Genomic DNA, 24,262 nt, shown 5'->3' on the forward strand with positions numbered 1-24,262 from the left:
AGAAAATAGTGCCATGCTTTGTCCTTATCACCGACCGGGTTTTTTTTTCATGGTCGGTTTATGGCAGCATAGGTAGGAGGCGATGGCGAAATACCGAAATTTATAAGTGAAAGAGAAAAAGGATTATCCTGCCATACATTAACCTGTCAATACATGAATATGCCTTTCTCTTACCCCTGGTCGCTCGGTTTCATGTCTATAACTACTATACTATGTCTATGGTTGATAACGTATCTTTGGCCCACCGTTTGACAGTTGAGACAGGAACCGAATTTCACGCATTTTTTTCCACAGCAATTAAATCACCGTACACTGTCTTGTACAACCGTACAATTTTTGTCGTTTGTAAACCTCTCAATACCTTGATACTGGCGAAATAGTCCCACTGGGCTGAAGCCATAATTTTAAAAGAAGAAGAAGAAGAAATAGACAATAAAAATATAGTAAATTTACTGACATGTTTGTGATAAATCTTTTACAAATAAATCCTTTGAAATCCGAATCATATTTCCGTTGATGGAAACCACAATGAAATCCAATTCAGAATGGGCTTCTGTTTTGCATTTATGTGTTGTTTATACTAGAATAACTGTCCAAACTGTCATTGCAACATTAATGTAGATCTATTACATAGAGTAACTTATACTAGAGCGGTACTGTCATAGTAAATTTTGTAACCCCAGTAAATGCACTGCCATCTGTCGACACACTTTAAAACTAAAAATAAATATTTATAAAAATACTTTAAAATGTATTTAAATATGGATAAATGATTTTTTTATTTGCATTAATTATTTTTATATGATTTTGACCCATGTTCTTTCACTGGTATGCGTTAAAATTATAAATAACAAACGAAACAGTCAACACCCTCTATACGAGTGTAGGCCAAAACTAGTGGCGCCATCTGATCGAGAATCAAATTTTCGTGATTTTCGAGGCACGTTTTTTTCTTAGACTGTATCCATTTATTACGGAGTTATATCTATCTTTGTCTATTATTACCAGATTAAGAGAGGAGGGTAATGTTTTTCTAGCGTACCTACTATATGTCCTCTATGTACACTCCAGTCGGTAGTGCGAAGCAGAAGGTCCCGGGTTCGAATCGTGGTGAGGGCATTTTTTTATTACTGTGGGACTAGGTCTATCTGTGATTCTCCTAATATATTATTAATATTTTCTTATGTATAAGTATGTATCATATCAAGTTATGTATGTATGTTTAATTCTTTGACACGTCCTACAGCCTACACCTTTTTAGGGTTCCGTACCCAAAGGGTAAAAACGGGACCCTATTACTAAGACTCCGCTGTCCGTCTGTCTGTCACCAGGCTATACCTCATGAACCGTGATAATTAGACAGTTGAAATTTTCACAGATGATGTATTTCTGTTGCCGCTATAACAACAAATACTAAAAAGTACGGAACCCTCGGTGCGCGAGTCCGACTCGCACTTGGCCGGTTTTTGATGATTACAATGTATGAGATATCATATTAAATTCGTGTCAGCTGTAGAAGTGACATATGTTTAAATATTATAATTGTTTGGGAAGAAAAAAAAGATGTACCACACAAAAACAAAATGAATTTTCACCTCGATCCTTTTAGCTCTCTGCTACGTACAAAATAATAATTTTGAAGTCAATCGCAACGCTCGTTTTCTTGTTCTAGGCTCGAAATTAGTACTTGCAGAAAACTTACCTTTGCTCTATTGTTACACAAAAAAATTGAAATTTTTTCCAGTACAATGCGTGGACACGCGCCGAGCTCGTGTCGGACACGGCGTGGAGTCGTAAGCCCTCGTGCCAACTATTGCCGACCGTTTCCGCCCTAATGGCCCCTTCAACTAACGATGCTCTTTAATGTCCACTTTTATGCGACAAACAGACAATAGACCTTGCAAAAGTAGTGAGACAGAGGTTGAGGCATGAGGTCAATTTTACACAGTCTAGTGATATGGAAACTAAGTAGTTTACGAATCTTTCCTAGGGGGTAACTGCACAAAAGATCCCTATGGGTCGAAGTGTATCCGCAAGATCCCCGAAAACCATAAGACATGGAAACTGAGTTTTGACGGCCGGTATATACCCACGGCGTAGGAGGTCCCGGGTTCGAATCCTGGGAAGGGCATCTGTTTGTGTGTTTATCAGAAATAGTCACGTGACTTTCCGTAGCATCTGTCATCCCGATACGTTTTTTGTTTGGCGTTTGTCGATGTACGAATGTCATTATAGGCTCCAGATATTTTTATTTTATTTATCGACGTGCCAGCAATATTGCAATGCGTAATAATGACGTATGTAACGAAATAGCGGGACATGAAATATTCCATAACCGTTGCGTACAAAATAATTGAATCTACGCGTTTCGCATTTCATCCTTCGTTAGTGTTGTTTGTAGCCGCTGCGAAACGGGTCGCAGATCATTTACGAGTATCACTAGAATAGGCATGTCTTTATAGGGCTCCAGATAGTGAATAGACATCTTTTAGGTAAGCATGTTCCATCCTAGACTGCATCGGCACTTACCATCAGGTGAGATTGTGTTCTGGTTCTTCTTCATTAGAAGATAATAATAATTGTAGCTTTAAAACTTACATAAAAGCTTATTGTTATTAAAACAGTGAACTTATTTATGTATCTATAGGCGCAAATACTGACGTAACAAAGAATGTGAGTAAATATGCTACTGTTTGACTGATCAATCAATAAATTTAAACGTTTTGACGTCATAATTTCAGCAAATATTGCGGCAAAAGTTTTGCTGAACAGCAGTTAAATAAACTATAAACATTTTAAGCTTCTTTGGTTTACATTGTACAGCCGAGTGTGCAGTTTTATTACCTTATTTCAATATTCTGAAAGGTCAAAATACACTGGCATTTTTAAATATTATAAAAGTCTGCTAGCGTTGTACTAGCAGCAGTGAGTAAACAGAGACAGTATTACAGAGACACTTTTACATTCAAATCATACGCGGATACGCAAAGAACTGAGCCATCGCAGGGCGGTAGTACTCGTAAAGTGAAATACTTTAATCTTTCATTGACAATTACACCGTTACGTAGGTACTACTATTTTATTATTCACTATTTTTTAGAATAATATACTCGTAGAAGCAAACTCAAATCATAATTACAAAATGACAATCATATGAATGCCGAATAATGAAACCTAAGTCGCGTTTGTTCTTACACCTTAGTTTATTCTATATGTTCTGTCACTTATTTTCAAATGTATAGCCTCGTAAGGCCTAATGTGCATTACACTATGTTTCGATTAGATTACAACCTTTCATAAACAAAATAAAGTAGCATCACTTTTGTTTCATTTTACAATTTAGTATGCAACGAGGTTTAAGTTAAAAATATGAAAATTTTATATCGAAATGTCCTTTTTATTCCCAGACGTCTCCGTGTTCATCTACCCGCAGCAGTATCCGCGGCACCAGCCCGCTGTGCTCGCCGTCTACTCGCTCGTCGTTCAGCGCGCGACAACCGTACCTTGGCTGGAGAAGCCAGGAGCGACTGAACACCCCACGTACCCCGCACGAGAGGTAGGCTGCTTTCACGACCGCGATTTATTATTGTAATTCCTTCTTCTTCCTTGCCGGATGCAATTTCATTCTTTCATCTTTACGTAGTACCACTGTATATATCTTGTATGTAAATAAATGTCTAATATAATCACAATTACAATTAATTTCTTTTTGCTAACATCTAATGTAGCGGCTGATACAATATTACATTATGCTTAGATACTTAACTTTTTAAACGCTTAAAATATTTTTACCTTCGAACAATAGATGTGGTAAATCACAGATTTTATACTTTGAGATCCTAGCACATGATTGGCGCGACAGTATCTCGCCCGCAACATAGGCTACCCGTCTTTATCTAACTGTATTAATTGAAGAGGGTTGGGTAGTCAATCTCGCGGGTGAGATACTGTCCCGCCAATCATGTGCTAGCTAGCCCGCCTGGTAATATAAAACACATTTTTGAGATATTTTATATTCAAAGGAGATATTTGCCAGTACTTACTAAAGGAGCAAATCAATAAGCTGTCGGTTGCCCTGAGAACCGCCGGCTCAGCCTCCCATTAAAATGTAGCGATAAAACAAATTACGTCAAGTACTTGTTGTCTAGGGTTTCGGAATTCCAGTCTAGCCGCCCATGCAGAGGCCTATAAAAAGGTCTCGTTTTTTAGGGTTTCGTACCCAACGGGTAAAAACGGGACCCTATTACTAAGACTTCGCTGTCTATTAGTCAGCAGGCTGTATCTCATGAAACATGATGACTAGACAGTTGAAATTTTCACAGATGATGTATTTCTGTTGCCGCTATAACAACAAATACTAAAAACAGAATAAAATAAATATTTAAGTGGGGCTCCTATACAACAAACGTGATTTTTTTGCCGTTTTTTGCGTATGGTACGGAACCCTGCGTGCGCAAGTCCGACTCGCACTTGGCCGGTATTTTGTCCCGAATTGGAATTTCATATTTATTACGAACAAAATAAGGAACTCTTCAAACCTACCTTTTATCAATATCCGTCAAAATATAAAACCGCCAAAAAAATGGCCCAAATAATGAATAAATACGGTCAAGATCGGCAAAGTCTAACCTTGTCTCACTATTCCCCAGGCTAGCCTCCTCGCTCCTCCAGCAAGCCGCGGCCACCAAGGCCTCAGAAGAGATCCAGTCGTCCATCAAGGAGGTGACGTCGGCCATTGTCCACTACGTGTCTGGCCTGGAGCCGGCCAACGGCGACGCGGACAAGTCCCCGCGATCCAGCCAGAAGCTGTTCTGGCTTGAGAGCTCTTTTGTCGGTGAGTGCTAAGTTATTATAGCGCAGTCTGCGGCACTAATAGTTTTGCTGTCTCTCTCTATCTAACAAAGATTTAGAAGAGATCCAGCCGTCCATCTAGGAGGTGACGTCGGCCATTGTCCACTACGTGTCTGGCCTGGAGCCGACCAACGGTGGCGCGGGCAAGTCCCCGCGATCCAGCCAGAAGCTGTTCTGGCTTGAGAGCTCTTTTGTTGGTAAGTACTTACTTATTGCTGTGGCGCGACGACCCGAAGTGAATCTTGGCAAATTCAGTGGCGTGAAAGAAAAGGGCCTCGCAGATGCGATTTCGCCCACGGCTAGATTAGATCACGCTACGCCACTGGCCAAATTAGTTCTAGCTCTGTGGCGTAGCTAGGCCCCTTTGGGCTGTTCTGGCCCTTTGGCCTCGCAGATGCGATTTCGCCCACGGCTAGATTAGATCACGCTACGCCACTGGCCAAATTAGCTCTAGCTCAGTGGCGTAGCTAGGCCCCTTTGGGCACAGTGAAAGAAAAGGGCCTCGCAGATGCGATTTCGCCCACGGCTAGATTAGATCACGCTACGCCACTGGCCAAATTAGCTCTAGCTCTGTGGCGTAGCTAGGCCCCTTTGGGCTGTTCTGGCCCTTTGGCCTCACAGATGCGATTTCGCCCACGGCTAGATTAGATCACGCTACGCCACTGGCCAAATTAGCTCTAGCTCAGTGGCGTAGCTAGGCCCCTTTGGGCACAGTGAAAGAAAAGGGCCTCGCAGATGCGATTTCGCCCACGGCTAGATTAGATCACGCTACGCCACTGGCCAAATTAGCTCTAGCTCTGCAGGGTATGTTAGACGCGCCGTTTCTGATAAATAGATCTATAACTGAGGCGGTAGGTAAGAAGTCATACTCGTAACTTACTATCTTCCGAAGGCCCACCATACAGAAATATGGTTATATCAAAGTTATATGGTTATGGAAGTATGGTTGAATTTCTTTTGTTTTGAAATCCAACGAAACATATATTACTGCAGTGTTCTGCCACCAGAGTGCAGCACTAGCCCCTTTAGTAAACAATAGAGTAACTTAAACATACTGTACCTACAACAGTTTTTTTACAAGTTTTCAGAGATAATAAAATATGACATTTTAAAGAAGACCTACCGGGAAACGCGAATTCGAAATTTCGTTATCTGCCTCTTCAGTGACAGAGATGTTAGATAACGAAATTTCGATTTTCTTGTTTCGTGATAGACCCTCAGATTGTGGTAGTGGCCCCCCGAACGCAGAGTTTCGCGTAATATTCCCTATTGAAAATGGGTTAAATTACATTTAAATAGGTAAATAGTATATACTACGGGTAAACCGTGGGCTTGAAAGCCTAAGCTTTAATTGATTTCTTTTAAGCATTATATTTAAGTAAAAATTAAATTTTTAAACAAGACTCTCAATGTAGCTAAAACACCGCACTTTCTCATCCGCCTGAGAAATAGCAAGTGGGCGACCTATACAAGAATAGAAAAGATGAAAAGCATCTTTATTATTACTAGTCATACCTATTTTTTCAATTGTGGGCTATTGTAAATATACTTTCTGGATAAATAAAGAATCAAATGCTGTTCGGAGTCGCTCAAAGGCCCCGTTCCATTTCCTTTGAACGCGGATGATGTGGATTAAATCTCCGTTGGAAATGTGGCTTACAATTACACGTGATAGAACAAGGGTGCCTTCCTGAACTTAAATTTAGTAACTTTCTCAAAGACACCGGTATTCTAATTAACTCCATTTTGGAGATAATCAATAATTAAATTTTATCTGATAAGGCCCCTACGAGTGTACATTTGTGTGTTTAGGTATTGTGTTTAGTACGAGTTCATACATTTTCTACTAAACATATGTAACATGGAGACTATATAAAGGAGCCAAATCTCTATGTATGAAAAGTGTCCATCAAAAAACAGTAATTAGGCGGCGCCAGCGCCACCATACACCGAAATACTACCAAAAACAACCTACGTAATTTGGTCGGGTTATTTGTTGCCTTTTATAGTTCATGTTATACTCATGTCCCAGAGCCTAACTAGCGCCACCGGAGAGATTAGCAACTATTATTTAAAGCTGAAAGCGGTCACTTTTGCAACAATTCTGCCATAAGAGATTGGCATACTTTCTATACCATCCATAATATGTAAGTACTATTTGGGACGATCGATTTTCGAAATGTCATTGATATGTCACAGTTTTAAATTTTGTGGTTAAATATGCAACATTAAATTATACTTTATTTTATTTTATTAACCATTTAATTTTCTTAAACTCACTTAACCATACCTAGAAGTTAACGGAATTCAATAAAAACACGGTGTATATAACGCGGCTGTTTTATATGTTTAGATTAACTGTAGACACGACAAAACGGGTTGATCCATTGTGCAACACAAACAATTCCCTTAGGCCCCGTGCCGCGCTTTGTCCGCCGGGTTGTTTAAACTGCACAATGTTATGTGACATCCACGAACGAGCGGCGCATTTTCAATTAACTGTACAGGGGTAGCCAACAAGGGCCTGACACTCTTTGATAGAGAAAGATAGTCTTATTGCAATTCCTATAAGAGGAAAGAGAAAATAATGACATGCCTTGTCCTTATCACCGACCGGGTGGCATCATAGGTAGGAGGCGATGGCGAAATACCGAAACTTATAAGAGTGAAAAAGAAAAAATCCTATGTTGCCCAAATTTTATATGAATAATCTTTCTCTTACAAAATTCTGCATTCTCAAGTGACACACAAAGTAGATGAAATGAGGTTACACGCAGCGTCCACGCACAAAGCTCATATATGTTAGGTTACCACCGGGTTGATGATGAAAACTAATACTTGTACCAATATTTTAACTTTATTCGTTCGCTATCAACATAATAACTACCAATTTACAATAAATATTCCAAGACGTCTACACTGTAACTCGTCTGTACACGAACTGCCCCTTGTCACCGTGTACCCGCCTTTTAATAACAATTCAAGATGGCGGGAACCAGTGACAAGTAAGGGTCAACTGATACTCTTTTTTAAGCTAATCGTAAAAGTAAAAATGATCAAAATATAAGCTATTAATAAATAATGATCCTTACAAACAGTGTTGCTAACATATATCAACCGAGGTGGCGATGCAGTGAAACGGTTCCAAGTGACAGATTAAAATGGGTTCCGATTCCAGATTTTGGAATTTTTCAATTTATTTATTAACGGGCCATTTGTGTGTACGGTTAGGTACTTAAAATGGAAGTTCATTGTCTTTTTTACAACCACATATTCCTATTGAGCACCTGCAAATATTCGCGACTATATACAGTTTTGATTTACCTAATTTAATCATTTTTCTCCAGGTACGAAGCCTCTGGATTCCCCTCAGACACCGCTGGTAGTGTCCGAGGCACTGCCCCCGCCGCACCCCCGCCCGCCGTCGTCACTCCGCCTCGACCACCGCGCCGCGCCTGGTGAGCGAGCGTGATCACACCACACTATCCACTGCAGGCTTAGATACAAACCACGACACACATTCCGAACGGGAACCCGCCATGTAGAACGCACATTGACAAACAATGCATTTATGTTACGCGCAAATCTAAACCTGCAGTCTTATTTTAGTTTTAATTTCATCTGTGCGTTCATATTAGACATGCCATTCTGGCTAAATACATTGTATTTTCGGCTTTAGACTGTGACTCAGGACCATTTTTTATGTATGTTATTTTTGTTGTGACAGTGCAATTTGGCATCATATTTCTGTATGTGTTGTACGAGTGTCCTTTGTATTGTGAATTTCAAGAACACGAGCTTGTAGTATTTAGTCTTATTTTTTTGGCCGTAAGGATAACAAAGCATAGATGCGTCACTGCAGAGGCGAGCGCACTCAAGGTCATAGAAGCTCGGATAGGGACACACCATCCGCTCCATTGTATGTGTCTAGGGTTGCCACGAAGACTAAGAGTAGATACATCCGTATTCTAATATGATACTTTAGTGTAAGTATACCTTCTCGAGGCGCACTCATCTCTGTCTAACTTATGATTTTTACTTAGTTCTAAAGACATGAAAGTTACTAGATAAATGACAATCGCTAATATATTAACCATTATTATTTTGTTATTCTTACGGCCCAATTTCTTATTACGCACCTTTTTGTTGCTGTTAGTAATTTAACGAACGGTTCGTTCGACACCATTTTGAGATGTTGCCAGTACAAACTTTACGAATGGCATCCGGTTTTCGGTGCGAAGCCGGCACGTGACTTTACTTGTACCTATTATAAACAGATGAACTATAATAGACGTACCGAGATGAACTATTATTACTACCTTAGTGGTTTTGACATGGGCACTAGATGGCGCTCCATAGCAGCGTGAAGCGTAGTAACTGAGGGCCTATAGCGAACGCAGAAGTTCGCAAATTGCGGGCACCTTTCTCTTTTACTCCAATTAAGGCGTAATTAGAGTAACAGAGATAGATGCCCGCAATTTTGCGTATGTCGGTGTTCGCGGTAGGCCCTCAGGTTTGCCAGACTTTACAATATGGTTACCATAAAATACAGGGCGATGAGATCGCCATCTAGTTCTATCGAAACCTTTCCGCGTGTTATTCGACTGCGTACGTCTATAGTGGTTTATTTGTTAAATTAAATAATATTTTAACTACATTTTTATTGTTATCTACATTTATGCAATTTTGAAGCATTTTTTATTAAATTTTATCTTATAGCCGCCCCTAGGTTAATCTGTTGAAAAGTTTCAGAAACATATTAGTGGTTTAACATTAATACACATTATGTTTTAGTCAATAGTTATTATACATTTTGTTATAGAGTAATGCCATAATGTAATTTCAGTATCACGGTAACCAGTTTTCTTAGAAGTATCTCATCCAATTGTACAGAGTATTTATTTTTTCATTTGTTTAACCCAAAATAATTATTTTAGTTATTAGTTTATTGCTAGCGAATAGTTTTGTAAATAATTATTATGTTGCTATAATTTTGTTTAAGGTGCTATTTTTTACTTTGGTTTGTCTTCAAATTATTTCTGGAAAGGTCACAAAATATTGTACGTTTCGTTGATGTCCGATTTCAAAACCGGTTTTTCAGAACCATTTTGATGGTGGTTAGTCAAGACTCATTCAAGTTTCTTCTACTTAAATCACCTCGTAATTTATATTGGGACTGCGCCATAAGTCTGAGTAAATTATACAGGTTCTGATTGTGTAAGAAAAACCTTTTTGCACCCGATATGAGCCGAGAGCGCGTGACGCGTTCAATCGAAAAAACGAACTTTAACATAATTATGTATGACATTTGAAAAGAAGTGATATTTAAACCGTTTCGTATTCGTGTCAGTGTATAGCTCTCTAAACTTCAGTATAGTTACATAGTTGTCTTAACCTTATATATGACCAAAATACGTAGATCCGGCTACTTTTATCTTTGACTAACGATCTATTGTAGAAGTACGCGGCTGAACGATATTTCTTGAATTTGTTTTGGCCGCAGAACTAGATGTCGCTGTACGGCGCTTCTTTTTGCAGTAACTCTAAAATGAATAGCGACATGCAGCGCCATCTAGACCGGATGCTGGAATCAAATAACGATATATTGTTTAATTCGTTCGTCTATTTGTAGTTTTTTTGTCTATGCCTTTATTATTGAATCTCGGTACCTTTATGTTAGAATTGTTAGTATCACGATTAATAATAGTGTATTCGCAATATGAATCCGTAGTACCTAATGTTAGTAAGATATATTATAATTATAATTATCAATAAATATATTCGTTTTTATTTTATTGTTTCCGTTTTATTTATTTTGTTCTGTTGAGTTGTTTTTGTTGTTTAGCACAGCACATTGTACTCATTAAATTGAAGAGTCGAGTGGTAGCAGTTGTTGGGTAAGTCCATTACATATCGCTAACTTTCACAATATCTTTTAACTAACATGATTAACATTGGTCGTTGAAAGATGGCGTTGCGGTCACCAAGACAATAGACTTCTTGTTTTGGGCATTCGTGTAAAAAGGTTTAAATATATATGTATATATCTGTGGTAGCTAATGTCGTAGTCGCGCCGTACGAGCTACTAGAAATGTCGATGCCTAAATACCACGCCTTCATAGAAAATTTATAAAAGAGGGTCGTGCCAATTAAACGCATTCGCATATATATTTTCTAAGAATGGGAATTTCTAGTGTCTTTCATCTGTGAACAGAAATGGATTAAAAGTTCCTTTGCTGTATACAGATAAACGTACGTTGCCCAGGAAATCCTGTCTCTTTGAACGCTTTCAGCCGACATGGGTGTAAGCTGGTTATTGTATGGTTGTATAAGCTGAAATGGGTGGGAATTGCTATATTTCCAGCTACTACCGGCTTTGATACGGTTATAAGCGGTAACTCTGATACGATTCTTTACCCGCAGCAAAATACTTTTTCTCAAAAATGGACGGCAAAGTCGACGTTGCCGGTTAAAAATTAGGTCGCGAAGTGCGTAGTTTATGGTCAGTTAAAAAATTAAAAAGTTAAAAACATTGCAGTCTCGATTTCGGGACTGCAATGTTGCATACAAATTCCATTATTTGTCGAGTTCCACTTTTTAAAAGTTAAAGTGGCCATATCAAATGCAGGCATAGGTCCATTAAGCAGGCAAACAGATGATCAGTACTTATTATTATAATGTTGGTACCGCGACTATTTAGGTGTCTCAAATAGGTTGGCGTATTTTCAGCAGAAAAATACACTTCTATTTTTAATTAAAAAAATAAAACGGCGGCAAAGCAAATCTTACTACTTCTTTCTGTGAAAATATATACATAAGGACGTTGCTTCTGTATTATATTTGTATTTATTGCGCCATTTTTGAGAAAAGCACTATATATGACTCGGCTGGAAGGCTACTTGCTGGCTTCGGATTCAATTTAACGGACTCCCAAGGTCGTCCGTTTAAAACGAATCCTCAGCCAGCAAGTAGCTACTTCCGAGCCTCGACAATAATGGTCAGAGCGGACACGGCGGGATATCTAACTAACTAACTGGGCATTGTTTAGCATTTACAGTACTCTTTTTTCTTATTTGGGATTTTTTATGTTATTTCTACATAGAAACACGAGCTCTTTCGATCCTGATAGGCGAAAAAAAGTGCCGCAAAATCTCCATTCCGTTACCACTTTTAGTATACTTTGTATTTGACGGCAAATGAATGGAAAGAACGAAAAATGGATAGAAAATTTGGGACACTTTTTCTCCTACTTCAGACGTCGTCAAGGTCGTATCAAAATCAGTTTAAAGCCATAAAAAAATTGTTAATTTGGAATTGACGAAATGACCTAAATCGCTTTCCTTTCAGCGACCATTACTAATCGTTTCTTTCTATATCTAACTTTCTTATAACTCTTACTAACTTCCTTTCATTTCGCTTTATACCAGATCTTTTCAAAAATTTAGACAATTCTGGCTTTTATTAGATGGTTAACATTAGTAGTTACAAATATATATTCATGCTCTTAATTGTAGTACAAAATTTGACGCATAAAATTTTCGAAAAGTAGGTATTTTGGTAACAAAATATATAAATCATGTATTGGCATTAATCTACATAGACACTAGAACAGCTAAAAAAACAACATTCCATATTTCAAATTCAGAATTATCAAATTATCGCACTCGGGAATTTGAGTCCAAGTTCGAATCAAGGCACCTAGATTCCATTCCAGACGGAAGGGAAAATTGTTGTTTATATAATTTAGTAACTGTTATGCCATACGCTAAATAAATAAATAAGTAACATTTCTCAATTATACGCTCCAAACCTGTTCCAAATTAGATTAATACATATTGGGGATATCTTTCACAGATCGGTCTAGCCCCAAACTAAGCATAGCTTGTACTATGGGTACTAGGCGGCGATATAAACATACTTATATACATAAAAAACAACCATGACTCAGGAACAAATATCTGTGTTCACACAAATAAATGCCCTTACCGGGATTTGAACCCAGGACCATCGGCTTCGCAGGCAGGGTACCCACTAGGCCAGACCGGTCGTCAAAAATATGCAATAATAAAATATTTTCACCCAATTTATTTTATGCTATTCTAATTTAGCCTACTTTCATATCAGTATTTGTAAATACAATATTCTAATTGTAGTTTAAATAAATAAATTTTGCCGTGTAAAGTAAAACACCTGAAGAGGCCGAGGTCGATAACGCTCGATGTCAGGTGTCATTTCACTATATATACTCCCTATCTGTCATTAATTTTGCTCATGGCTATAATCCGACGTCTGGTAATTTCGTCTTTATTTAAAAAGTAGTACCTTAACTGTACCTCGCGAACTCCGCCATTTTGAACAATAACCTAAAACTTAGTCGACAAAAAATTCCAAAAAGTTATCGATCCTACTCACAATTTCAATAAAAATATTCAAAATTAAAAACTAGAAAGCCAAACCGATTCGGTCAAAGATGCTGGTATCTCCACCTGTCCCCCCCTTTTCTTTAACACCTTGCCTGCCTTGCAGACTGGCAGGACTCGCAAAGGTCCCTCGTGACTATCGGGCGGCCCTCGCCAGGGTCGACCACGCTGGAGGACGTGCTCGACAGCCTGCTGGGCTTGCCGTCGCAGCCGGCGAGGATACCCACCCCGCAGCCGAGTCCGAGGAAGGCCCACAGCCCGTATTACTTGATGGGTGGAAAGGTAAGCATCAAATTAGTTGTTTATTTTCTCATGCTCTGAAAGAGGGTCATTAATGTTCTAAAAAGTGTGCAGAAAGTGATACATTTCTGCACTAGAGCATTTTACTTTCCAGGTAGGATTTATTTCATTTTTTTACGATAAGCAATTGAAAATTGGTTTTAAATGGATTTGTTTACTTTTCTCGTATTCGAAATGAAAAGTAGAAAATGTTTAACTCGAGTGAAAGGTATCATTTCAGCCTCGGACTATTGGCGCTCGAACGCATTGAGACAGTGAGAACAACCTCGGCAGAAATGAGTGCCTTTTATCCCTTGGTTAACAACTTGTTAACAATCTAATTGGTGGTTCCGTGGACTTTCATTATTGATCATTTTACAGTTTACTTTAAGTATATTTTCCATTGCGTAGGTAGTAAACATACATACATATAATAAACCCTAAATGCTAAAAAATTAAATTCTGCGTCCGTAGTAATTGTGTATTTTAGGGCCGATTTTTATTACATCAGATTTTGATAAAATTTGATGGATAGATAGTACTCACTAATATAAGCGCGATTTCACCGTATGTTCCAACAATCTTCCACTGAGTTACGAAAACGTATGGTACTTTTGGTAACTCAACGGAAAATTACATACATTTTTTTTGTCTCTAATTGAAATTTCGTGTTTATTCCGCTCAAAATGAGGAGCTCATGAAAACTACCAAATTTTATCAAAACTTGACGAATAAAAATCGAAAACAAAATAGAAATCCACCTGTATATGGTATCTTCGTAATTGGAACGTAGAGATAATTTCTTTAGTTGACAATTGCCACATAATACTGACAATATTAATTAGCTGTGTTATGTCGCCGTTTGACCCACAATTGTACGACGATTTGCATTTTAGGTTATTACTTAATTAGTGTTATACCTATTAGTGAAACGGGGCCAATTATAAGTACTTAGTTCAGATTTGTGCCCCAAATATAGCTAATAAAATAAGTTTAATGTTTAGAAACCATTGCTACGCTAAGCGATTGCTCTTTTTCCTTTAAAACTTGTGTTGTGCATTTTACATAAGAAATAATTTTAGCCTTAAAAAACTATGTTTTCATGTACGACCAAATTTCCTCGACACCATATAAATGTATGTACTCGTAAGTGGTTGCAATTTTCAATTAAAATATGCCTACTACTTCTCCTGTCACAGGTATATCTTTAATTTAAAATTGCAAAATGTTTAACGTAAGAAACTTTATCATTCCTTTTATATTTTATATAAAACCGTGAAAATTTGACTTGTGTAGGTAAAATGAAAATCCAATAAAATGCAATGCGAAGTTTCAAGAACAAACTATTATTAGATCTCTCTGCGAATTAAATATAATTTTCTAATAAAAGTAGCCTTTGAAGTCACGAGATTATGAGTGGTTGTGGGCTTATTGGCATAGACTTTAGACTTTAAATAACCCCATGAAAAGAAGTCTAAAGTCTATGCCAATAAGCCCACAACCAGAGGAAATTCGACGCTGCTTCGGAGAAATTCAGCCGCATCTATGCAAAATGGTCATAGAAAATTTTGACAAAAGAGTGCATATGTGCCAGCAAAGCCTAGGAGGACATTTGCCTGACGTATTATTCCACAAATAACCCTATTTTATGTATTTCAAGAATTTAGATACAAATATATTATAAAGAAAAAAAAATGTGTTTTTCATCAATTTCAAATCTTGCGTCCTTTTTGGGACATCCTTTATATATGGGATATGAAATAAGTTAGGATGGTATTCTGTGCCTTTGGTACGTGCGGTTTTAATTGAAATATACTTGTCTGTCGAACGCGCTGTGCGAATTTGTGCTGTGCGATATAGTAATTACTGTCAGTGGCGTAACTGGGCTGAGCCATTTTGTTTAAAGTAGTCTACAATTTTTAAATTGGGAATTTTCATGTTTAATCGACTTAGGATCACGAGCTCTTCCGATCTTAATAGGAAAAATAAAGTGTCCCTGAATTTCCATACATTTTTCGCTCCTTCCGTTCCGTTACCATCATACGGTCTATGGTAACGGAATGGAAATGAAAAAAATGGGACACTTTTTTTCTCCTTTTAAGACCGAAAGAGCTCGTGATTCTGGGTAGATATCATAAAATTTCCCATATTTGGACTTTGGACACAAAATATGTAGTGTTAGGCGTATTAGGTAATATTGCATACTTCATAATGTCGGGTAAATCCGAAAATCACCCACAATTCAGACAAGAATTGACATTAAATAAAACTATAAAAAGGGATTATATCGCGTATATTGAATGTATAATACATCCCGAAGTTTCGAACCCTTTACAGCGTTCGTGGTCAACGGGTGACTGAGGAAAAACTACAAAATAAATGTATTATAAATTCAATATACGCGATATAATCCCTTTTCATAGTTTTATTTCATGAGTAATTACTACGCGGTAACCGACGACAATATTAAGAATTGACATTATTAGAATTTAAATAAAATGGCCCAACTATACAGAGGCTTGTGAGGTCTAAGAGTAATTTGTGGTTATCGGACGGTTTGGTAATATGTAATCCGAAATAAAAGCTTTTTTTATGGATATGATCTGTAAGCTTTCAACAGTAACATTTCTAGTTGAAGATCTCTCACTGTTGCCAGCTCACATATTATATCCATGACTGTTTGATAACAAGAAATTACTATCTGAATTGGTCTCTGTGGCAAATTCATCAAATTTTGGCAATGAGGCCCGCGGCATTTTGCCAGCTTTGTGACCCTATAACTACGCAACTATTTACTATCATGGATAAACAAATGCCAACCACAAACTGCTACCTAAACTTCTATCGCTTACATCATTCATTATTTCATCATTAATTATCTGCATAGTCGAGACAACTGTTTTTTTTTTTCGATGTTCGCGGTAGACCACCAAACTTGATGGCGTTATAGGCATCGTATACCTACCCTTTGTCCGCATTATTGTTAACACATTTGCGGACACGAATGCTATAGCATTTGCGTAGTTTTTTGTTTCCTTTGGCCTATGACACATGACGTCACTTACCGTCCGCGAACGTGTTAACTTCTTTTTAGTGTTCCGTACAAAACTTTGTTCACGGAACACTTATGGGATCACTTCGGTCTTACAAATCAGTTAAAATGCGTTTTTCTCGGTTTTTTTAAATAGTTATGCGAATTAGGGGTTCACACGCCGTGTGATATTCTTGATACTACTTAGGTCACTTTATTGCTTAAGTTACAAATTTTATTATTGCTTATCTAAGTTACAGATTTTTTGCTTATTGCTTTTATTATTGCTTAAGTTATAGAGTTTTTTAATTCTCTACAGCTGTTGCGAATGGAAACAGACATATTTATACCATCTTAGTGCTTCGCTTTAAAGATTGCGCAAAGAGGGATATGATTTATACCTATAAATAAATGACCACAAAAATAAATGACCATAATTTGATAAACAAGTACCAGTGGATTGGATCTATAGAGAATGAAGGCTTAGCGCAATCATTCGATTAGGACATGACTATATGCGACCAAAACCGCCAGGGGGCCTAGCCAAGATGACACGCATTGGTAGAAAACGCCAATAGAAACGAAGTAATGTACGGAAATAGTCACGTGACTTTTTGTAGCTTTTTTTTTTTCATAATCCATAACTCCATCGCGAACAATATACTTAGGCCTTTTCCCTTCAGTACACGTGCATGAAATAAGATCTTTTTCGAGCAATGGTGATAAAAAAATAATAATGTTTTTTATAGCCTCAGGGGCTTCCAAAAGCCTCGTTCTATGGTATCTGGGGGCACGGCAGTGCCCGCGCCAAGTCGAGCAAAACAAAGAGGAACGGCCGTACCATCCTTTTCTCGAAGCCACTCAGGCCATAGCTGAAGCTAAAGCTAGAACCCTGAATTTTCAGTGACGTATAGAGGATAACATGATTTAGATATATTTTCAATAACATGTAATTTGAACATGTAGTTTAAGAATTATTGCATTGTCAAAGTTCTTTAGTTTTGTCACTGACACACTCACTCACGATCATCATAATTCTAAGGTACTTCTAGCAGACCCACAAGCTCCAATTTTGAAACGTCATTAGTTTTTAGCGTATTAAGCCAATAAAAACTTACAAATACTGCAATCAGTTACGTTTTAAAGATTTAATAACTGCACAAGTAAGGTTGTAAGGTTTGCAGTTCCTACAATTAGTAGGTTAAGTATATACCTAGGTACACTACGTTGTACGATGACTGTGAGTATGAATGAAGATGTGTATAATTATGATATGTGTATACATACTATGAGTATGGTATGGGTATGAGTACACGAACATAAGGACTGCCTACAAAAAGAGATGAGATCCCATCAAAACATTACATGTAAAAAGATGCAAGTCTCGCAACGCAGTTCTTCTAATACAAAAAAGTTTTGAGATGTAATGTGAAACCAAGTCGGTTGTTTTAGTCAGTGCCAGGGGATGTTAAAACCGTAACAATATTATATACCTTTATTTTTTTAATACATATAATGACTTGGCAATCGCACACAATGCTTTACTTGTACTCGTATATGTATTGCTTTAACTGCATGTCATTAGGGCTAGCGCTATGTTCAATTAGTTAAATAGTTGACGAATTATCCTTATGTCGCTATGTAGGCGTGCGAGTACCAAGTCATTAGATATAAGTATTAAAAAATAAAGGTGTCTAATATTGTTACGGTTTTAACACCCCCGGGCACTGACTAAAATAACCGACTTGGTTTCACATTACATCTCAAAACTTTTTTTAGTAGAAGAACTGCGTTGCGAGACTTGGATCTTTTTACATGTAATGTTTTTGATGGGATTACTTTTGTCTTGATCCACAGATGTAAAGATTTCCCATAGATGTGTTTACAGGCGTGAAAGTTGCGGAAAGTTTGCCAAAGCTACACAAGTTCTCGGAATTTTTTGGAAAATTTCAGTTCCTATCAAAGAGAATTAAATAAACATAAAATGCTCACTCCATACATCAGTTTTGTTACAAAAGACTATTAGTTTCGTAGTCGACATCGATGCTAGATGTCGACTACGAAGTCTTTTTGGCAACAAAACTGATGTATGGAGTGAGCACTCAATCTCTACTTAATTCTCTGCTGCTGCTTCTAGAGCTCAAAAATGACCGCAAATGTGTGCCGCGACGCGAGCGCCTCAACTGTACTGCGCCACAGGGCGAACACGCTATACATCAAAAATCACTTGCGTTTCTATGTGTGAATGGCACGTCTGTACACGCGGCATGCGTCATTGTGTAAGTTGCTTAAAAATAGTACTGAGCGGCCGGCAAACGGCCGTCAATCGGCTGTCGCGGGGCGAGGTATTTCGAGTCGGGGCGGGGCGGTGCGTGGCCGTTCTGTATGATAATACTAAGTATTACTTATTCTGTGACTGCGCGTTGCTTGACACCGTCAAATATAAACCAGCCAATAAAAACTTGGTGATAATCAAATTTTTTTTAATATCGGGAAATGGGGTTGGCCGGTCGAAATGTTTAGCTGATGGCGCCAGACGCCAGCATAGCTTGCCCTGTCAATCCCTAGAATTGTGTCAAATTTTTGTTAAAATTTCGATGCTAGTGCGGAAAGTATGTCATTACTTCACGAGTACCGAGATATCTTGCCACCAGCCGCAGGCGAGACATTTCCGCAGGTGTATCGAACGACGTTTTTTAGACGGGACGTGGCTTGGGGTGTGGCCCCTCCCCCCACCCACCCCATGTGCCAGTGGGGCCTCATATTTATCCTACTACGGTCAAAATTAAATTTAAAAAAGCTGGAAAAGTAAAAAGCACTAGTTTACAAAAACCGACTTTCCGCACGCTAAACAGCTACGTAAAGTAGCACTTTTGAGTAACTGTATTAAAAGATAATTTGCACTATAACCATATGCACAGACCATAGCTTGGAGCTTTGGGACTATAGATGGGTGGTTTCACTGTACAGAAATAAATGCATAGATTCCTGCCTAATAAAGCCGGTGTTGGGAAGCTCAGAATTTATGAATTATGCTCAGATAGAGTAAATAATTAATTATCATGCAGGTGGTCGCAAACTTAAAGCAGTCTACCATTCAACAATAAAATAGGGTTTTTGTTGCTTACTCAAATGCTATGCCTTAATGAAGTCTGCCACAGATACATTCTCTGACGTCTTCTATGGTCCAAAAGCGCGAGATATCAGTCATGTTGTTGCCGACGGTGCAGCATTGATACGATGGCAATAGGACCTTCCCGCTTATGATGTACCCAAGTTTAGTTTTCTGAGCTACAGAGAGGTCGTCGCCTTCTATTATTGTTCCATTTTGGACGAATTTAGCGTAGATTTATGTTCCTAAGATTATATCCATAGGTCTTCAAGTGAGTTTGAATCTGCAAAAGCGGCCTTTGGCGAATGTTTCTCAACTATTTTGTTAATTTCTTAAGGTTTAATCGCTCTTCCAACATTTCAGAGCCCCCGCTACGAGCAGCTAGCGAGCAGCGGGCACAGCAGCGCCTCCCCCGCCTCCCGCTTCCTCAGCACACCCAGCGAGGAGCCCAGCTCCTTCACCGACCCCAGCCCCGAACCCGACCGACCAGGTAGGAACGATATGTAAGTCCCGCCGTTCCAATTCTTACTTATTTCATCCACACACATTTATAGCTTGTTTACCTGGACCGCCGCATGTGACTGTACCCTGGCTTCGATGCCCCGTAGTTAGTGTTTGTGTTTCTATCGGCGTACTGACGTGGTGTACGTAAAGTGAGATCTCTCTCGAAATTGTATAGCTGTTGCATGATCGTCTGGCCTTTGATGCGGTTATCCGGATTTATGCCGCCGTGCCTTGCTATTTATTTTGTCTCTAAGTCCTCACTGGGCAGATTATTTTGATTCAGGCATAGGCAAAAACGAATATGACCTCAGTTTACGCCACAAGGGAATGCTTAACCGCTTTAAGAGCTCAATAACTTTAAGTGAGCGTAAAGATATAACGCAAAAAAGTCGGTTTCGCATTCACCGCACGAAAAGTTTAATGCCCGGTACATGTTACTATTTAAATGGTTCTGAGTCCAAAGATCACGACCATCTCATGAGATTTAATTTTTAATAAAACGTTGATGTCGACTTATGAGTGCCATGTGATTTCAGGCAAGAATTCAGTTGATACCCCCGCAGCGATGCATGTGCGTTCGCGTTCGGCGATGGGCGAGCCTCGCCGCAGGAGTGAGCCCTTCGCTTGTCCCAGCGCGTCGCTCGACCGCCGCACCAGCCTCGACGCTCTGCGGCCCGCAGCAGTGGAACTGCTGTCCACGCACCACGAGTCCCGCGCCTCGCTCGCCTCTATACTCACAGAGAACAGTGCGGAAGAACCCGTCGTCAAGTGCAAATACCCTAAATGCGGCTCAAAAGCACCTTTAGCAGACGCGAAACGACACTACAAGACTTGTCACAACTGCTCTACCATGTACTGCTGTAAGGAGTGCCGGAGAGCGCATTGGGAGAAGCATAGAAAACTGTGTCTACACTCGCGAGCGAGTGCGCTGTGCAGGCAGATCATATCAGCGGCGAAGGAGGACGAGGACTCCCGCAACCAAATAAGCAATGCCGGTCATAAAGGATACCTAGCCCAGGGACGCGGCGTCGTCAAAGTGTTCTTCACGAGTACCGACGCCGCCGAGAAGTTCGTCACACACGGCTACCAATACTTGACCGAGCCGGAATTCGTGAAATGGCCGTCGCTGCAGCCTAACGAGATGGGCGTCGAACTATACACGGAAGTGGCGAGGTTATGCAAATCGTACAACCCAGAAACCAGGGTGATATTATACGTCGCCGTTTGCATTCTTAGCGAGGTACCGACTAAAGGCGCTGTTAAATGGGAACGGCAGATGGTGTCGCGCTGCGCGAAGCTCCGTCTCAGCAAGTCTGTCACCGCCTCTATCCAAGAACAGAATCGCCGGCGTTACAGGAGGGACAGCAAGACTGCGCCGGAGGACAGAGAGACTCTCATCCTGACATCGAAATTAGAAGTCGCCGGGGAGAAGAACGCGGCTACCGCTCACAAATTCCGAGAGATCTGTTTCAATAATATTCTTCTAGAACTAGAAAAACGTGGAGTGACTTTGAAAAAGCACTTCCCTGAAGTGTATTCGAGGTTAGCGGCGTATGTTGACGGCACGAGCGATAGGTTCATACCGATGACTTTTTACCCCAGAAACGCTACGAGTGGGAAGACGTTTATGTGCATAGTCATGCCGGACACTGATGTGGAAGCCACAACGCCGGTCGATGGGAAAGTGACAACTGTCGACGTCGGGATCGATCGTTCAAAGCACCAGCTTTCAACACCTATGTAAAGCGATGTCCACAAGTTGTAAACATGGATACATTTAGCCAATTTTACTATACAAAGGTTTCTAATTAGGTCCTGTCCATATTAGTTAAGGATTAACTGCCAAAATAATTAAATAAACCTTCACATATCCCAATTCCTGATTTAAACGTGCGATTGCGCGAGCATAACCTATATTCATACTGTGATGGACTTTATCTGTGACGAAAGCGATGACAGAACAACGGCCCGAGAGGGTCTCAGTCCGAAGCCGTGTTCACGGGAGGAACTCATTATTATTGAAATTTCATGAATTTGCTACGAGCGGCTGCCAGTGCAGCTAAGACACTTACCGTGTCAAGAGGTAACATAAAATAAAACACTACAAGATGATTAGTAAAATTTCAGAGTGTAGATGTGTATGATTTATCGTTTGTGTTAGGTATGGAATGTGGTGTGAATCTATCGGATCGATCGGTGGAGGTTTAACCATAGGTAGTGTATTAGGGCAGATCCATTGCTTTTGAAAACTGTCAATCGCTTGATGCGTGCAATACGGCCATTCCTGCATTCTACGTATTGGAATTATGGAATTCCGCTGTCAATACCGTTACTAAATTCAAGAAGAGTTCACTTTGTTACACTTGGATAGAGGGAGAATTTATGAGGCCGAACGGCGAAACGCTGAACTCGAAAGAACTTGTCGAAAATTTGAAGTGCACTTTTCAAATTGTATTAGGATTAAATATAACAGGCGATTCCGCAGAACGACGCCTGTATCATAATCGATACTTGGGGTCGCTCGTGCCTTTTAATATCGTGGTATATTATATGTTAAATATATTAGTAACGATCAGTCATGTATTTTACCAATTTGTCAATAGCCATCTGACGCTGACATATTGACAATAATTTGTCTTACTTCGCATCGCGACCCCTTGGGATTAGCCGTTAGAAAATTACTCTGCAGATACACATTTCTTTTTGCAGTCTTTTCATGCAGCTTAGTAAATTTAACAATATCGTAAGGCAGCTTGAATGTCAGGTGACAATTGTCAGGTTGGTAAAAAACAGGTCATGGAGGGAAATTAGAGTCCATCTACACGTCATACATTGTCACTGCCAAGTCGGTGCAAACTTATACTGCTAACAGACGGGCGTACCGGACCGCGACTTTGATCCGGTCAGCTTATGTCTTTCTCGGTTTCACTCAGAGCTGCATCCGCGTCCTTAACGGACGTGCGGCTAACCAACTTCCACTTGATCGACCAGGCCTCGGACCCGTACAAAGGTCGCGGTCCAGTACGCCCGTCTGTTAGTGTAGACGAACGATATCGCCTTTTGTCCTAACGCCAAAAGGCGATATCGTTGGATATTGAGATACCTAGCATGTGGCGTAGAAGTGTAGAACGTTTGAGTCGTTTCGTATGCTTAATTAACAAGGTTTTAAAAGCCACATTCAAAGTATGTGGTCATACAAGCTGCCAAAATATAGGGCAATCAATATTTTCTTACATTCATCGGTTGTATACACAAAGACCATCTCTATCTAAAGGTAACGAGATTTTCGAAACTGAACAGTGCGTCTGAGTCTCAAAAATACGGTAGGTATACAATTGTTCAAAATAGTAGCGTTTAAAATGCGTTTAAACAAAACATCAAAAGTAAACCCGGTAAAGTGACCCGGGTACATCCCAGGTAGCAAAGTGACGTCATCGACATCATAATTACGTAATAATGCCGTCGCTGACGTCATAATGACGTATTAATGCTATTAGGGATACCTAATCACGTTTTTCTTATTTGAGTCTCAAGTACTGAAAAAATGTATCGCTCCTGTAAGGATGTAGTACAAAAACTAGCTTTTAATTCTCTTTACTTTGCGCGATGTCTACAGTAAAGATGCGAACGAGTTAAGCATACAATAAAATCTGCAGTGGCGTAGCTAGGCGTGGGCGAATGTGGCCCCACGGCCTCGCACTTAGGGGGGCCTCGCAAAGCCAACCTTTTTATTACATTGGGAAAACACATTGAAAAGGGGCCTCGCAGATGTGGTTTTCGGTCACGGCTAGATTGGTTAACGCTACGCCAGTGAAAATCTGCATGAGCCTTATAGCCGTAACAAGGACCTTTGTTGAGCCATTAGAGAGATATCTATAGACCTTTAATAACGACGATGTCACACCCGTTTTGCATCTCTGCGGTGAATCTCTTGAAAGTAACTCAAAAGATACATTCCACGGGCTGCTCCGTACAAACACTTTTTATTACGTATATTACTAGAGAGACCAAGTAAAGTCTGCAACAATTTTGATAGCATACGCAGTGCGTTATTTGTACGTCATA

The 24,262-nt window shown here is 39.5% G+C and overlaps 1 protein-coding gene across 1 annotated transcript in view; it reads left to right on the forward strand.

Annotated features, from left to right (window-relative positions):
• Nucleotides 1–22,772, forward strand: part of LOC134755227 (serine/arginine repetitive matrix protein 2) — a 201,680-nt gene extending 178,908 nt beyond the window's left edge. Inside the window, exons 6-11 of the mRNA XM_063691750.1 lie at nt 3,408–3,556; nt 4,650–4,834; nt 8,199–8,309; nt 13,378–13,553; nt 20,057–20,183; nt 20,734–22,772. Coding sequence (XP_063547820.1) covers nt 3,408–3,556; nt 4,650–4,834; nt 8,199–8,309; nt 13,378–13,553; nt 20,057–20,183; nt 20,734–21,941 — 1,956 coding nt within the window. The 3' untranslated portion in view covers nt 21,942–22,772. The remainder of the gene's footprint in view (nt 1–3,407; nt 3,557–4,649; nt 4,835–8,198; nt 8,310–13,377; nt 13,554–20,056; nt 20,184–20,733) is intronic.
• Nucleotides 22,773–24,262: the final 1,490 nt, after the last annotated feature.

The sequence above is a fragment of the Cydia strobilella genome, chromosome Z, assembly GCF_947568885.1.
Source record: "Cydia strobilella chromosome Z, ilCydStro3.1, whole genome shotgun sequence".
Taxonomy (NCBI): Eukaryota; Metazoa; Arthropoda; class Insecta; order Lepidoptera; family Tortricidae; genus Cydia; species Cydia strobilella.